General features: G+C 40.5%; 1 protein-coding gene across 1 annotated transcript in view; it reads left to right on the top strand.

Annotated features, from left to right (window-relative positions):
* The window catches only part of LOC117500659 (serine palmitoyltransferase 2-like), a 28,024-nt gene extending 13,795 nt beyond the window's left edge, over nucleotides 1–14,229 (top strand). The window contains exons 5-12 of the mRNA XM_034159410.1: nucleotides 1,068–1,192; nucleotides 2,439–2,532; nucleotides 3,195–3,300; nucleotides 9,060–9,279; nucleotides 12,976–13,102; nucleotides 13,550–13,685; nucleotides 13,771–13,900; nucleotides 14,104–14,229. Of these exons, the coding sequence (XP_034015301.1) occupies nucleotides 1,068–1,192; nucleotides 2,439–2,532; nucleotides 3,195–3,300; nucleotides 9,060–9,279; nucleotides 12,976–13,102; nucleotides 13,550–13,685; nucleotides 13,771–13,900; nucleotides 14,104–14,226 (1,061 nt within the window). The 3' untranslated portion in view covers nucleotides 14,227–14,229. The remainder of the gene's footprint in view (nucleotides 1–1,067; nucleotides 1,193–2,438; nucleotides 2,533–3,194; nucleotides 3,301–9,059; nucleotides 9,280–12,975; nucleotides 13,103–13,549; nucleotides 13,686–13,770; nucleotides 13,901–14,103) is intronic.
* Nucleotides 14,230–17,572: the final 3,343 nt, after the last annotated feature.

Raw genomic sequence — 17,572 nt, 5'->3', positions numbered from 1 at the left:
CTGTATCACTCCTTTAATAATCATCTTATTTGAGCCAGCGTTTAACCCGGGCTAATTTAATATTTAAGTTTGCCCCTTCAGAATTAAAATCTGGATAAAAAACTTCATGAGTCAAAGATTTATACACACTTTTAAATGTTTTAACAAATCCTTAGATGTGTTTAATTAACGCTCTTTATGGCTTAAACAAGCCTGCAGCGCGGAAGTCTGCTGGTTCATACAACACGGTTACATTTTAACCATTTTCATGACTGTTATGTCTTAATGTGAAAAATGAATTTATACCCAGTTACATCAGTAATCGGTAACATATTCATCAGGTGTTTTGACTTGCATATAAAATTCAGCAGAACAGACCCCCCAAAAAAAACTTGTGGCCGCAAAGACACTGTGATTATTTTTCATTGTCTGCTTTATGTTTTGTTGCTGTCATTTAAAAAAAAAAAAAAAAGATTCTATGCCTGACATGGGTTCTGTGCTATTCCTACTATTCTCGCAGTATAGTATATTGTGGCGCACTATCACACTGCTTGGTTTTGACACTGGTGTACCACCCACCCCTAGTATCCACTACAAATAAGGTTGGAAAGATGGAACATACTAGAACAGCGTTTCAATATTAAGCCAGAATATGAATCCAGACAATGAGTCCTCTCATCATCAAAGTATAAAGCTTCAGCTGACTCCAGACATCACTGCCGATGTTAACATAAGATGAGGTGATTGTGTGGTTTTAAAAGTGTTTGAAAGATACACAAGAGCCAGAGGGAAGCAGACTGTGGTCCAAAAGTGTCTGTAGTATAAATGACATAAGTTGAGTGTATTTATACACAGTAGACGTCAGTCGCTATAACATAACGTTAAGACAAACATTGTCTTCATCAGTTTATGGCTCATGGGGGTGACTTTTTTATTGCTAGTATCTTCTCACGTATTGTTGTGACATGATTTTGAATGATTACATTTGGCCTTACAGCCTGTATGTGCAAATTTATAAAGGTGGTTTTAATGTTTATTGGTAGCGTGTTCATTGATAACCTGCTGCTGCACCATGTCTTCATCTACAGGTAACCTGGACAGACATGAGGAGCTGGAAAAACTAGTGGCCAGGTTCCTAGGTGTGGAATCAGCAATGGCCTTTGGAATGGGTTTTGCCACCAACTCCATGAACATACCAGCGCTGATTGGCAAAGTAAGAGCAGAGATGATGGATGTTTTCCATGTGGAGGTGTAATGTCAGAGTGTTATTTTTGCTACCGTTCATGTTTCCCTACATTTGTTATATTTCTTCATTTCAAATGCAGATTTTCTTAAAGTTGATAGTAGACCTGTCTTGAGCTGATCGGAGTCCAACTGGTTGTGCATATCTGCATGCACAACCAGGCCAGGTAGCATCTATTGTAACTTATTTATCACTTCAGCACCATATGTGAAAACAAATTGCTTCACAAGATGAAATGCAAACGATCAACCACCTGCTGTTTTGGAACACAGTTCCAACTCAAATCAGTTAGACAGGACATCATTTGTACCCTGACTTAAATTCTGGGTTGGGCGTTGATTGCTAGGAAGCCCAAGTGTACCCACACTAGCATCTACCTCAGTGGTAGGTTCAGCAGAAAAAAAGGAATGTGTAAGTGCACCACGCAAACCTTAAACCTGGAACACTCATCTCTTCCAGGTAAAAATAGTTGGTAAAATTCTTTTAGGTTTTCAGTATTTTGGCCTCTATTTTACTGCTGCGTTTCTGAAGGTGGTTTGAGTACTCTGAAGATGAGGTGAACCATGCTGTAGCCTTCATATTCACTAGATCTGAACCCAGGGAAGGCTTGGACTGACCTACTGGCCAGCCAGCTGAGGGAATATCTTTTGGAAGGATGGTGCTCCATCTATGTTGTAGCATTCCAGGAACTTGTAGAATTCAATTTCATTTCATTTATATAGGCGCCAAGTCACAACAGAGTTGCCTCAAGGCGCTTCACACAAGGAAAGTCCAACCTTACCAACCCCCAGAGTAACAGTGGTAAGGAAAAAAATCCCTCTAAGAAGAAACCTCAAGCAGACCAGACTCAAAGGGGTGACCCTCTGCTTGGGCCATGCTACAGACACAAATTACAGAACAAGTCACAAAACGAATATACAGGAAATGCTGTTGGTGCACAGGACAGGAGGGTCTCCAGCACAAATACAGAGAGAAAAATCAGAATCAGGCATCAGAAAGGACAGAAATACAGTATAATTTGACAGCATTAAACAACAAGAAAACAGAAGACATACTAAGGTGATTCAATATGAAGGTGTAATGAAGTGGTTCTGGTGGCAGGTGGTGTCCCAGCAACAAATATGACACTTTGTTTTTCTGGAAATTTGTCACCAGTCTGTATTTAGAGTGTAAACATAACTTTTATTATTATTCATTTTGGCCCTGGGTATTTCAGGGTTGTCTGATTCTGAGTGACGAGCTGAACCACGCATCTCTGGTCCTGGGAGCCAGACTGTCCGGTTCCACTGTCAGAGTCTTCAAACACAACAGTGAGTTAATCTTTTTATCAAGAACCACCACCTCAGTTAGTTTCATTGATCCATGTGTTTATCTCTATATGTGGGCTGTTTTGTTATCAGTGTGTGGAGGTACTAAACATGGACACAACCACTGATCTTGTACTCTTTGGGGAACTCATTTTCCATTCTCCATGAAATTGTCCATCTCCAATTATAATCTGAAATGTAGTCATTTGAAATATGTGCACTAAGTCCATTAAGGGATCAATTTTGACAGTGTAGCACAAATGTTTTTGTTGTGTGTCGCAACTTCCTGCTTCTGTCTAGAGATGTATAAACTGGGTGCAAAGGGGTTGGACTTATCTTCATTAATCAGCTTTGCCTGTGCTGCTTTATAAATTGGAAAAAAGAAACTCTGCCATGCACCTTGGCACAGATTGGTTGAGGTTTTTGTTAAAGGTCCTGTAATAATTCTGAGAGTAGATGTTGCCCCAGCATCTCAGACCAAAACACATGTACAGCTGGTCTGCCTCTGAAAACAAGGCACAGAAAATCTCACATTACAGCACACACAGTGGGAGTGTTGCATGTTGCATATTGCGTTTGTCATGTTTTGCTATGTTGCTGTATTAGTAGCAGTCTGGTTCATGCTGGCCTGCATCTTGACGTGAATTGTTGCATTTTCCTGACAGATATGCAGAGTCTTGAGAAACACTTGAGAGAAGCCATAGTTCACGGCCAGCCAAGGACACACAGACCATGGAAGAAGATCCTCATATTGGTCGAGGGCATTTACAGGTAACCTGTCCACTCTCATGTGAAATCATTTGTGCTTTCTGTTTCTTAAAAATGTCCAATTGCAGTTTTTAAAATGGATAAAGTTGTCCTCTCTAAAATCTTTCCCCATGCTTCAGCATTTTCTCGAGTTCCAGCATGAGTACTACCTAATCTTACTGCAGAAATGGCAGCTGTAATTTAATATCAAAGTAGTAATTCCTTTGCTAATTACATTTAGGTTCCTGTGTACAGTGGATATAGAAAGTCTTCTCTGGCTGTGATTGGAGAAACTGCAAATTGTCTGGCACAGAGCAGTATGGATTAAATCTCAGCTTTAGTCTCCCGTTGCTCTTATGGCAGTAGTGTAGGCTCATTTGTCACGAAATAATAATGTGTGTATTTTTTTTCTTTTTTTGGTAAAAGCAAAAAAATCACCTGATTGTGTTAGAATATGATTTGAACATAAAAAAGGGTGCCATTTTTTTATTTCCACGTTCTAATGCCTTGAAATCCAAGATGGATTCCATGATGCAAAAACAGCATAAATTTGACTTTATGGTTAATATAAATCTGGTTCACATATTTTCTTTTCAGCATCTATTCCTTATAAAACTGTATCTAGAGATTCCCATGTGGATAACAACTTCCCTGTGACTGTGTTTCAGATAGACTGCCATCCTGAATTAAACATAGCAGGACCAAATAGATGTTTGAATGAAGTCGCTGGGCGTAGTTTTCCACATTAGTTTAAGGTTTAAACATTTGGTGTATGTATGTACACAAAGATGTATTTGCAGGAAACAAGTAGCCACAGCAACTATAACGTCACTTAGAGTCCGTATATTAACCAACATGGCAGTCTTCATCTATAAAGAAGTCAAAAACTGGATTTTTGACTTTGCCTTTTTTGTCAGTTGAGCAGGAAACAAACAAAATGATCAAATGTTCAAGGAACATTTGGACGCCATCTTGAAATTAGGCGTGTAAATAATAACTTTAGCCTAAATTTGATGATTCCATTGGTTTCCTTGTGTCAGAAAGCCAATATTTAGATACCTTGTTTGTAAATATATCTTGTGTATTAGCAAAGATATTGCATTATTGCTTAATGGGGGCCATTTTGGATGCCATCTTGGATTTCGGACGCTTAGAATGTGAAGAAAAAAAATGCCACACTAATTTTTTTTTTTAAGCTTATGAGATCTTCAAAATGAAGTGAGTTTTTGCTTTTACAAAAAAAAAAAACAAAACAAATGATCCTACACTACAAAGTGGAGCTGAAATTTCACATCTTGTTTTTAAGAAAATCCTTCAGTGCTGAGAAGGTTGAAATTTTAGCTATGATTATTTTTTGTTATAAAGAAATTAAAACATAAATCCCCAACGGTATGTAAACTTGTTATTTCCAGCTGAATCTCTATAATTGTTATAAACTGTAGTGCAGATTTATTATTTTAATTAGACGGTAATTGTATCTTAATTTTGTTCATGATCTAGGAATTGGAGCAGGTTTTGTGTTTCATTTGCGAATTGGAGCCTCTGCTCCGCACCGTGGAAAATTTTACAGCTAGCCAGGCCCCTGTAGTCGGTGCGGACCAAGGTAGCTTAGCCGCCGTTAGTTCCCTTCCAGCAGATCCCGAGCAGCCGGGAAAGCAGGCCGACTGGGTGACTGTGAGGAGGAAGCGTAGCCCTAAACAGAAGCCCTGTGTACACCGCCAACCTGTTCACATTTCTAACCGTTTTTCCCCACTCGGTGACACACCCGCCGAGGATCAAACTCTGGTTATTGGCGACTCTGTTTTGAGAAATGTGAAGTTAGCGACACCAGCAACCATAGTCAATTGTCTTCCGGGGGCCAGAGCAGGCGACATTGAAGGAAATTTGAAACTGCTGGCTAAGGCTAAGCGTAAATTTGGTAAGATTGTAATTCACGTCGGCAGTAATGACACCCGGTTACGCCAATCGGAGGTCACTAAAATTAACATTGAATCGGTGTGTAACTTTGCAAAAACAATGTCGGACTCTGTAGTTTTCTCTGGGCCCCTCCCCAATCAGACCGGGAGTGACATGTTTAGCCGCATGTTCTCCTTGAATTGCTGGCTGTCTGAGTGGTGTCCAAAAAATGAGGTGGGCTTCATAGATAATTGGCAAAGCTTCTGGGGAAAACCTGGTCTTGTTAGGAGAGACGGCATCCATCCCACTTTGGATGGAGCAGCTCTCATTTCTAGAAATGTGGCCAATTTTCTTAAATCCTCCAAACTGTGACTATCCAGTGTTGGGACCAGGAAGCAGAGTTGTAGTCTTACACACCTCTCTGCAGCTTCTCTCCCCCTGCCATCCCCTCATTACCCCCTTCCCCGTAGAGACGGTGCCTGCTCCCAGACCACCAGTAACCAGTAAAAATCTATTTAAGCATAAAAATTCAAAAAGAAAAAATAATATAGCACCTTCAACTGCACCACAGACTAAAACAGTTAAATGTGGTCTATTAAACATTAGGTCTTTCTTTTCTAAGTCCCTGTTAGTAAATGATATAATAATTGATCAACATATTGATTTATTCTGCCTTACAGAAACCTGGTTACAGCAGGATGAATATGTTAGTTTAAATGAGTCAGCACCCCCGAGTCACACTAACTGCCAGAACGCTCGTAGCACGGGCCGAGGCGGAGGATTAGCAGCAATCTTCCATTCCAGCTTATTAATTAATCCAAAACCCAGACAGAGCTTTAATTCATTTGAAAGCTTGACTCTTAGTCTTGTCCATCCAAATTGGAAGTCCCAAAAACCAGTTTTATTTGTTATTATCTATCGTCCACCTGGTTGTTACTGTGAGTTTCTCTGTGAATTTTCAGACCTTTTGTCTGACTTAGTGCTTAGCTCAGATAAGATAATTATAGTGGGCGATTTTAACATCTACACAGATGCTGAGAATGACAGCCTCAACACTGCATTTAATCTATTATTAGACTCAATTGGCTTTGCTCAAAATGTAAATGAGTCCACACACCACTTTAATCATATCTTAGATCTTGTTCTGACTTATGGTATGGAAATTGAAGACTTAACAGTATTCCCTGAAAACTCCCTTCTGTCTGATCATTTCTTAATAACATTTACATTTACTCTGATGGACTCTTTCTCTCCGATTGTTCTGTCTGACTTATTTTCATTAGTTCCTTCCTCCAAACCATCAACATGTCTATTAGACCCCATTCCTACCGGGCTGCTCAAGGAAGCTCTACTATTAATTAATGCTTCGATCTTAAATATGATCAATCTATCTTTATTAGTTGGCTATGTACCACAGGCTTTTAAGGTAGCAGTAATTAAACCATTACTTAAAAAGCCATCACTTGACCCAGAAATCTTAGCTAATTATAGGCCAATCTCCAACCTTCCTTTACTCTCAAAAATTCTTGAAAGGGTAGTTGTAAAACAGCTAAATGATCATCTGCAGAGGAATGGTCTATTTGAAGAGTTTCAGTCAGGTTTTAGAATTCATCATAGTACAGAAACAGCATTAGTGAAGGTTACAAATGATCTTCTTATGGCCTCAGACAGTGGACTCATCTCTGTGCTTGTTCTGTTAGACCTCAGTGCTGCTTTTGATACTGTTGACCATAAAATTTTATTACAGAGATTAGAGCAATGCCATAGGTATTAAAGGCACTGCGCTGCGGTGGTTTGAATCATATTTATCTAATAGATTACAATTTGTTCATGTAAATGGGGAATCTTCTTCACAGACTAAGGTTTATTATGGAGTTCCACAAGGTTCTGTGCTAGGACCAATTTTATTCACTTTATACATGTTTCCCTTAGGCAGTATTATTAGACAGCATTGCTTAAATTTTCATTGTTACGCAGATGATACCCAGCTTTATCTATCCATGAAGCCAGAGGACACACACCAGTTAGCTAAACTGCAGGATTGTCTTACAGACATAAAGACATGGATGACCTCTAATTTCCTGCTTTTAAACTCAGATAAAACTGAAGTTATTGTACTTGGCCCCACAAATCTTTGAAACATGGTGTCTAACCAGATCCTTACTCTGGATGGCATTACCCTGACCTCTAGTAATACTGTGAGAAATCTTGGAGTCGTTTTTGATAAGGATATGTCATTCAATGCGCATATTAAACAAATATCTAGCACTGCTTTTTTGCATTTGCGCAATATCTCGAAATTAGAAAGGTCTTGTCTCAGAGTGATGCTGAAAAACTAATTCATGCATTTATTTCCTCTAGGCTGGACTATTGTAATTCATTATTATCAGGTTGTCCTAAAAGTTCCCTGAAAAGCCTTCAGTTAATTCAAAATGCTGCAGCTAGAGTACTGACAGGGACTAGAAGGAGAGAGCGTATCTCACCCATATTGGCCTCTCTTCATTGGCTTTCTGTTAATTCTAGAATAGAATTTAAAATTCTTCTTCTTACTTATAAGGTTTTGAATAATCAGGTTCCATCTTATCTTAGGGACCTCATAGTACCATATCACTCCAATAGAGTGCTTCGCTCTCAGACTGCAGGCTTACTTGTAGTTCCTAGGGTTTGTAAGAGTAGAATGGGAGGCAGAGCCTTCAGCTTTCAGGCTCCTCTCCTGTGGAACCAGCTCCCAATTCAGATCAGGGAGACAGACACCCTCTCTACTTTTAAGATTAGGCTTAAAACTTTCCTTTTTGCTAAAGCTTATAGTTAGGACTGGATCAGGTGACCCTGAACCATCCTTTAGTTATGCTGCTATAGACTTAGACTGCTGGGGGGGTTCCCATGATGCACTGAGTGTTTCTTTCTCTTTTTGCTCTGTATGCACCACTCTGCATTTAATCATTAGTGATTGATCTCTGCTCCCCTCCACAGCATGTCTTTTTCCTGGTTCTCTCCCTCAGCCCCAACCAGTCCCAGCAGAAGACTGCCCCTCCCTGAGCCTGGTTCTGCTGGAGGTTTCTTCCTGTTAAAAGGGAGTTTTTCCTTCCCACTGTCGCCAAGTGCTTGCTCACAGGGGGTCATTTTGACCGTTGGGGTTTTTCTGTAATTACTGTATGGCCTTGCCTTACAATATAAAGCGCCTTGGGGCAACTGTTTGTTGTGATTTGGCGCTATATAAATAAAATTGATTTGATTTCATTACCCTTTTTTTTTTTTGAACAGTTGAAATGAAAGGTGAAAAACAGCTTTCAAATTGGCGCTTGCTTTGATGGCTTTGGTGGTTCTGAGGTTCAGCGGTATTAACACTCTTGGGACCGGATTGGTGGATGATGGCGGAGCGTGTACTTATTTAGCGTTTGCTGATTGTGCACATTGAGCAGCCTTGATGGGTTACTCTGTTCTGCCCGACTGTGGGTGATGCAAGAGCCTAAATTTGCATCTGTATTATACTCTGCAGATGCTGTTTTTTCTTCTTTTTTGGCAGCTGTTATTACCTGTTGTTGTGATGTATCACTTTAATGAGTCAGGTTATGTGCAGCCATGTAGCCTGCAAATAATAATCATATTAATAATAGTGCATACCCCTGCTGACAGTACATTAAAAAGTCTGGCGACAACCTACACACCAACTCTTCATAAAATGTCTTGGCTCTTTAGCTGGACCAGTGCTCCAAGTTCACCAGCTAATATGCTGTTTGGAGACCTGTTGGTTTTATAAGTTTGTTTTTGCTGGAAAGTCATTCCCCATTGTCTCTTTTTCAGATTTGGACAAATGTAGACACCTGCATTTGTTACTCATATGTTCCTCTGACAGTTTTGTCCGTCTATGTCATTGCTCCGGGCAGCATGGAGGGCAGTATAGTACGGCTGCCAGAAGTGATCGCCCTAAAGAAACGCTACCGAGCCTACCTTTACCTCGACGAGGCCCACAGCATCGGGGCCCTGGGACCCAGGGGAAGAGGTGTGGTCGACTACTTTGGCCTAGATCCCAACGACGTGGATGTCTTGATGGGTACCTTTACAAAGAGCTTTGGTGCTGCAGGAGGATACATCGCAGGGAAAAGGGTGAGGAGCGTGGTCACAAATGTTCAAAATGTCTTGCACAGGTGCAGAACGGGAGTCAAGTGGAAGCCATATTTGGATGGCGGTATAACTGTCATACAAAATTTAAATGTGCCCTTCGGGTGCTTATATTTAAACTGTATTATCAGTTTAGGAAAGACCAAGAACCAATGTACAGTAGCGCCACACTGGAGAAACATGTCACGAGAACTGTCAAGAGTAATCCTGTCAACTGGACCTAAACTACATCTATTTATTATAACTTACCTCATGTACAATATCCAACTGAAGTGAGCGCAGGCATGATCACTTCATGTGATCTGTCCGTGCCTGTATTAGCAAACATTGCTGTTAGTTAGTCCGGGAGCATGTGCACTTTGCATTCCACACGTAACTGCCCCGGGCAGAAAAGAGAACAGTCTGGCTTCACACCCAAGAAGGAAGCCTTGTGCCACATGCTACCTCTGCACATACTTGCTCAATGCAACTGTGTATATCGGCAGTGCTTCTTTGCACCCTGTGTTGGTTTGATTGGGCTGATTTGTGGGAGAATTTGTTGGCTCCCCAACAGTGTTGTGAAAGTAACTTTGACAAGTTACTTTTTGAGTTGCGTTATAATTTACTTTATGCAGTTACTTCACTAGCAGCTTTATGCAATTACTTTATTAGAATCTGCCGAAAACTTGCAACTAATAAGTGATGTAACTAATAGGGTAACTAGTAATCTAACTTGGTTACTCTTAAGATTGAGCCATCGGCAAAGTAACTAATAGTTACTTTTCTGAGTACTAAATCTTAAAAATAACCAAGTTAGATTATGAGTTACTTTATTACATTCAGCAGCTGCTGACAATTTGTCCACAGCTGCTAATGAAGTAACTTTTCAAAGTTGCTTTGCCAACACTGATCCCCAATAAGTTGCTGGACAGCATGGGCCGCCTATAGATGGGCACGGTTGGTGCTGTGTTGGACACTGGTGTTCATCATCAGGGATCTGTGTTGTGGCTCTCTCTGCACACTGCTTCCATGGACTGGATGTTGGTTACAGTCGTGGAGTGCAGTAAGTTCAGTACCTTTTTCAGTGAGGACCTCAACAAATGGGTGACATTTCTATCACGCCTTCACATCTGATGCAATGCTCAAAGTGCTTTACAATGATGCCTCACATTCAGCCATTTATACACACATGCATACATGTCATATACATTTCAGGGTGCTGAAAATTCAAGGCATTGAAATGCATCCCAGGACCTACATGGTGATGAAGGACTGACCTGGACTTTGTGGCCAGTGCTACTAAGATCGGTCAAATCAAGCGATGCTGTGACTGCAGCATTTGAGAAGCTGATTGAAGAGTCTGATTGATTTTGCGTGGATATTGTTGAAAGATTTACTGTATCTCAGCAGCGACATTCATATCTTTGGGTCGACAAGGTCTCTGGAAACACCTGAGAATAGCTTATGGAGATGTGAGGTCCGTCACAGGTGTTTTGGTGATGCTTATACCTTTGCAAGTGAACAAACGTCTAGTTCTTTTGGGGTCTTGGTGCTTCTAGTTTTGCTGTATGATTTATAGTTATTGACACTAACTCGTGAACTAAGGCAACAATTGGATGTTCTTCATACCAGGTCTCTCCAGAAGATCCTTGAGTACCGATGGCTGGAACTTGTGTCACACAGAAGCTAATCTAGATCGACTCACATGAGGCATACAGGTTGCATTGTGAAGGAACATCAGCTTCAACATTTTGGCCGTATGGCACGTTTCTGTGCATGAGTCAACATGCAGAAGGATTAAGGCTAAAGGAAGTTACAGTTGACACCTGACTCCTTTCAAAAGGTGAGGATGGACCGGTTGTGTTCCTGGGTGGTTGCCAACCAGGACCAAGGGCAGTTCCATATTGAGGTAGATGCAGCAATGTGCAGCATCAGCATATGCTCTGAGAGACACAGAGGCATACGCACTTCTTTTGGATACTGTAAAAGAAAAGACTTTTTTTTTAATAATTAAACTTTTAGTGCTTATCGAATCTTTAATATTGTTTACATTTGTGTATTATTGACAATTTTAAACATTTTATGCTTTTAAAATTACAATTCTCCCTGCAGAGAAATGATAACTGAATAAACAGCACATGGCGTTCTGCCCTCACATAATTCCTTAGTGAGATCTTATGATCGGTGCATGCCTTTGTTGGCAGACATTACCGAGTTTGCTGAGATTGAAGTATTTATCCTGATACCACATGGACACTGAATTCCTCACATAACTGCCCTGTGCAGTAACACAGTACTCACCACCATAACATAGCAAACTACTGAAAAATGTGTTAAGAATTTAGAAATCATCAATATTGACTTAACATTTTGTTTCTGAAGAAACGCAAAAAGTTGTAGCATGATCGTCAAAATGTGAATCCAGAAAGCGGTCAGTCTGTCCAGACTGTTAAGGGGATAACATTTCACACACCCTTCCATGCAGTCTTTGTCAGGAACATGCTATCACCAGATAGCGATGGTGTTCTCCTGCCTTGACTAACAATCCCGACTGACTGACTGTCAGAAAGGACTTGTCCCTCTCTGGAAAGTAATGGGTAATTGCCTGGATTGCAAAAACTACAGGGGTATTACACTGGTCTTTGGTTGTACTTGCAAGGATTCAGCACCAGGTACAGAACAGTCTACCTTCACGCCCAAGAAATCACCTGTGAGCCACATCCTGTCTCTACCAGAACTACACAGAGTGCAGTGCAGAGCAGGGTCCAGTCACAGGGAATTCTGGCATTCATCAGGAATGTCTTCTACCTCCCTCACTCTTGTTGGGTATGGTTGTAGAGTCAAAAGACTTGAGCATCTTTGTCGGCAAGGAAAAGTTTACTGACTTTGACTTTGTGGAGGGTGCTGTGAGCCTTGCAGTATCTGTGGATGTCCTTACTGTGACACTGAGAACCTTAGTAAGGAGTGTCTGGGATTGTGATTGTTCTTGATGAAAATGTGGGATTTCTATGGCTTTGTGGATGCGGCCATCAGACGTACATCTCTGCGATGAAAGTGTTGAACTTGTGGAGAGATGATCTACGATGTGATATTTAATGTCTCTGGATCTTTGACCAGTTGTGTCATGAGGGCCCCAGACTTTGCAGAAGAACGAAAGTCCAAGTCTTTAGACATCTGGTGCTTTTGTTCTTACTTTTTGGTTGAGAGACTTGGACACTAACTGAGTCAGCTCCTGGATCTCTTTGGTGCTCGATCTCTTTGCAGGATCCTTGGTTACCACCAGAATGACTTTGTGTCAAGCTGCCGGTTACTTAGCGGGACTCGGATGAAGCGTGCTACTTGCATTGTGAGGGATTATCAGCTACGAAATTCTGGCCATGTGGCCCCTCTGTCTGAGCATGATCCAGCAGACGGGGGCCTCGGTACTGGGGCAATTGTAAAAGGCCAATGGGGCGTCTACCAAGACATCTGCAGGTCTTTATTGGACTGAGACTTGCAGCACCTGTGCATGCTCAGAGACCTGAACTGCACGTCATCAAGTTCAGGCAACGTATCTTAAAGTGTGACAGTACAAAGTTTGAAAATTTATTTTAGCTGCAAAATGGGTCCGTGTTCCAAATTTGACTTAGAAAAAAAGACTTTGTATGTTACGTTGTGTGAAACTGCAGCTTCAACTTTGTTTTTCTTATCTGTTGGCTTTAGGAGCTTATCGAGTACCTGCGCTCCCATTCCCACAGTGCTGTCTACGCCATCTCCATGTCTCCTCCAGTGGTGGAGCAAATCATCACTTCTATGAAGTGCATCATGGGAGAGGACGGCACTACAATAGGTGATTATGATTTTTTTTTTTTTTTTTTTTGGCTGCTCCTGTTTGTCAGCATTGAAGGAGTCTCATCCCATGCAATAGGCTATGATGTCATTCTTATCATTTACCATTAGGTGGCACTGTAGACTGTCTGATTTGTTCAGAGCAGCTGTGCCCAACCCTGTTCCTGGAGGGCCCCTGCCCTGCATATTTTCTAACTCTCCCTGTTCCACGCAGTTAACTCTATCAGGTGTGCTCAGCCAAAAAAAAAAAAAATCTAACCCTAACAGTGTGGTGACTCGCTATTTTTCAGCACGGGATCAAAACAAGCTCATCAGATTCAAGGCGTGTCCTTTTTCAACTGTCAAGTTTGGACAAAATAATTACAAAACATGGATAAGAATCTGTGCAGCACTGTAAAGGAGAATTGATGCCTGTTGTTATTATCACTCATTGTCTCATTGTCCAAAGGCTGTGAACGTGTGCAGCAGCTGGCAGAGAACACAGTCTATTTCCGAAAGAGACTTCAAGAAATGGGCTTCATCATCTACGGTAATAAGGATTCTCCTGTCGTACCCATGATGCTCTACATGCCTGCCAAGATAGGGTGAGTCCTCCAGCTGGAGCAGGCTGCTGTTTATCTTGCAGAAGAAGATCATAATTAAATGTAATGTGTCCGTTTCTTTGAACAGAGCGTTTGGCAGGGAGATGTTGAAGAGGAACATCGGGGTGGTGGTTGTGGGCTTTCCCGCTACTCCCATCATTGAGTCTCGTGCACGCTTCTGCATCTCGGCCGCTCACACTAAACCTGTGCTTGACAGGGTAATTATATTTTTAGAGCTGTAACAATCAGGGATATCGCTAATAAATATGTTTTTATTGTCATCCAGATAAGAGTTATCTTTGGGCGCTCCATTAGATCATAATCTCAGAAACACACACACAAATTGTGTGTGTGTGTGTGTGTGTGTGTGTGTGTATGTGTGTGTGTGCGCGCGCATTTTTTAACCGTTATGTCTCTGCAGGCGCTGAGTGTCATCAGCGAAGTCGGCGATCTTCTTCAGCTCAAATATTCGCGTCACAGATTACGGCCGTCTTCAGTTCAACCGTTTGACGATATTGCATATGAAGATATTGACGACAACTGAGCCAGTCCTCACCTAAAGTGGCGTGGACCAGAATGACCCCGGGGCGGGGAAGAAGCTAGATAGATCCAACCAAAACAAGAATCAGGATGTGCACAGGTGCCCCCTGTTGTTAATTTGCCATAATGCAACTGCCTGACAGAAGTAAAACTATGATGCAGTTCTGCTGTGCCTTACTTGAACATACACTGAAAAATCGCTACAGTATCTCTGTTTTCCTGCATTTTTTTTTTTTTTTTTTTTTTACTTTGAGATTAGTTTTATTTGTATTTTATCCATTTGGGTCTAACAATTATTTATTTGTATGCTTGTAACTTTTAGTCACGTTTGTTTAGCTGTGGTACATGGACTTCAAAAGTCACTGAAATTGTTTGCAGCTGGAATTTTTTTCCAGTTATAGACAATTAGTTAATAAGTTAAAGCCTCACATTTGTTGTATTTTTCATGCAGTATGTTCAGATTGTCATATCAGTGTGTAATAGACTTAGAATGGGGGGGGGGGAAGACTGTTGCTTTGTTTGCACAGCACCAGGTTCTAGTCCCACAAAGTTAGAAAAATGCTGTTTTTAAACTCCTGGTGCTTAGTTACAAATGGATTTAACAGAAATAACATGATCTTGAAAGGTCATATTATCCATTCCAATATTTTAGGTCAAAATGTGCAATTAAGATACCTGTAACATTGCTATCAACCATTTTGCAAACAACATAAGCCGTATGGTCAAGTTAAGAAAGAATAGATTGAAATTACATGGAAGCTTAAAAAATAAGAAAACTGTTTCATCAGAAATTTAATTCATTGTCTCCTCATAATTGTAATGCAACTGAATTTACTGCAGCATGTGAATGCACCCTACAGAAATGTGTATAATATATAATAATTTGGGGGTAATGTATCCCTTTATCTCTCACTTCTGTTTTATTATTATTCAGAATTCTGACTTTAATGTAAGCTTGCCTTATGATGTCATAAAGCAACTCAAGTCTTTCTCTGCTGGTTGGTGGGGTGATAATGGTTGCCACTCTTAATTTGGAGGATAATCTCATTGCTTTGCTTTCACCACCCCCCCCCCCCCTCTTCTTTTTATACTGTTACTGTTGAAATGTGTGCTGGTGGGGGGTTTTAAGCAGTACCCTCGCATGGTTTTACGGGAAGTGATGTGCATTTCTGTACCTTGAGCATTCACAGTTGTCTTTTAATGTATCTGCCATGAAGCTAAAATAGCTATTGTGATGCTATTGCTTATTAGCTCTTACTTTTGGTGAAGTGGTTTCAAACCATTTCACCTGAAAGAATGGTTCAGACTACTTTGAAATACCTTCAGACATGTCTGAAACTGGTTTAACCGACTTATTTGGAGGTGGCTTTACATGTCTTTAAAACCGCATTAAAATGACTTAAAACTGGCTGTAATTTGGTCATGTTTAAAAATGTACGACATTAAAACAGTTTGCCACCAACAAATTCTTTAGCGCCGCTTTAAGTTTTAAACCTTTCCAACTTTTAGTCAATTAAACAAGTTTAATCTGACAGCGATGTCGGATTAAACTGGTCGGAAGACTAAGTATTTTGGTTTGGTGCAAAAGGAAATATTCTGAGAGTTTATTGTGGGCATTGTACTTTATTTTTTGACATTTTGTACAGTCGAAATTTTGAAAAGGATAAAACGACGTGTAGTTTCAGCCCTCGCTTGAATCACAGGATGAAGTTACTGTTTACTGAAGGCAGCTGCAGACACACATTCTGTCCCCACGTGTTACATATGAAAGAATTGTTTAATGAAGCTGCTCTAGGTACCAGCTGGTGGTGCACTATTCCACTACGTATGACGTGTTTGAATGTTACAGAAAATGTTATTTTCTTCATTTGAGAAGTCTAAGCCTTTATTTTAATTTTTTCCTCCTGTTATTATTGTCCATGTAAAATGTCTCTCATGAATGTATTTAGTTTTCTTACTGCAGAAAAACCCTGTAATGTTGAATTTAAAAATGCTTGCCCGCGTGTCTCGTTCAAACAGGAAGTGCTTCAGAATTACTGAAACGTCTTTGTGTATATTGCTATAGAATCAGGAGTTTTCCCTTTTTGTTAAATCTTTTTGTCAAATAATGTCTCCTGTACAAGTGTATGGTTCTTAAGTATTGCTTGTTTTTTCTAAAAGCCTCTCTGAAGTTCATTCACTGAAGAGTTACATTACAAAGGAATGAGTAAAGGTTATTGGCCTACTGGTGATGAATGGTTTTGTATTTTCTTTGGCTCACTTATTGACCCTGAAGTAAACTGATTGGCCTTCAGTGAAGGTGTGGGGCAATTTTTTGTTACATCATACTTCAAGAGCTACACAAAGTAGGGCAAATATCTCCACCAACAGCCAGCGATGGGCTGATAGGGTGACTGGGCTGACAGTTGAGATAATGCTGAATGATTCTGTCCTGTTTAGTGATTAAACTAGTGCAGCGGATAAGAGAATATTTAGAGGGGAATCCTGCAAATGGTATAAAAGCATCAAATTCGGCAGAAATAGTCCTCAGACAAAACTCTTTTGAAAAACCGACTGCCCACTTGAATTTTCAATCGGTGTTCAGGTAGGGGTCAATTGAAAAATTACACAGAGGTCAAAATTAAAAGATGCTCCAATCATATTGAAAAATATTCTACATTATTTGCCTGATCATAAAGATTCCAAAAAGGTATAGTTTGGACTATCTGTAACTGAATTCTTTGGCATTACAGGATAAAAACAGTAAGAATGGTGACAAAGGTCAGTTTCATTTTGTACAGGGGTCAAAAGTTAAAGTTGCTCCAATTTTGGTAAAAAGTGATGTAAGTTAACACGGGTTTAAAACGGAATAGATTGAACCATGTATCATCCTTACTTATCACGTTACGGGGTAACATATGTCACATGTCATAGAATCCAATAGACGTAGACCTTGTTTGACCTTTACGTTGGAGACCAAGCATTCAGCACTGTCAAAACTATTCCATTTATTAATCCTATTAGCTCAACCAATAATTGAAGTTGCCCATACTATCACAGATGTTGGCTTTTGAACTTTGCGCTGATAACAATCTGGATGGTCTTTTTCCTCTTTTGTCCAGAGGACACGACGTCCATGATTTACAAAAAATTTGAAATGTGGGCTCATCAGACCGCAGTGCACCTTTCCACTTTGCTTCTGTACATTTCAAATGAGCTTGGGCCCAGAGAAGGCGGTGGCGTTTCTGGATGTTGTTGATGTATGGCTTTTGCTTTGCATGGTAGAGTTTTAACTTGCACTTGTAGATGTAGTGACGAACTGTGTTAGCTGACAATGGTTTTCTGAAGTGTTCCTGAGCCCACATGGTAAG

The sequence above is a fragment of the Thalassophryne amazonica genome, chromosome 19 (assembly GCF_902500255.1).
Source record: "Thalassophryne amazonica chromosome 19, fThaAma1.1, whole genome shotgun sequence".
NCBI lineage: Eukaryota > Metazoa > Chordata > Actinopteri > Batrachoidiformes > Batrachoididae > Thalassophryne > Thalassophryne amazonica.
Note: the sequence above shows the minus strand (reverse complement) of the source record. Positions and strands in the feature narration are given on the sequence as shown.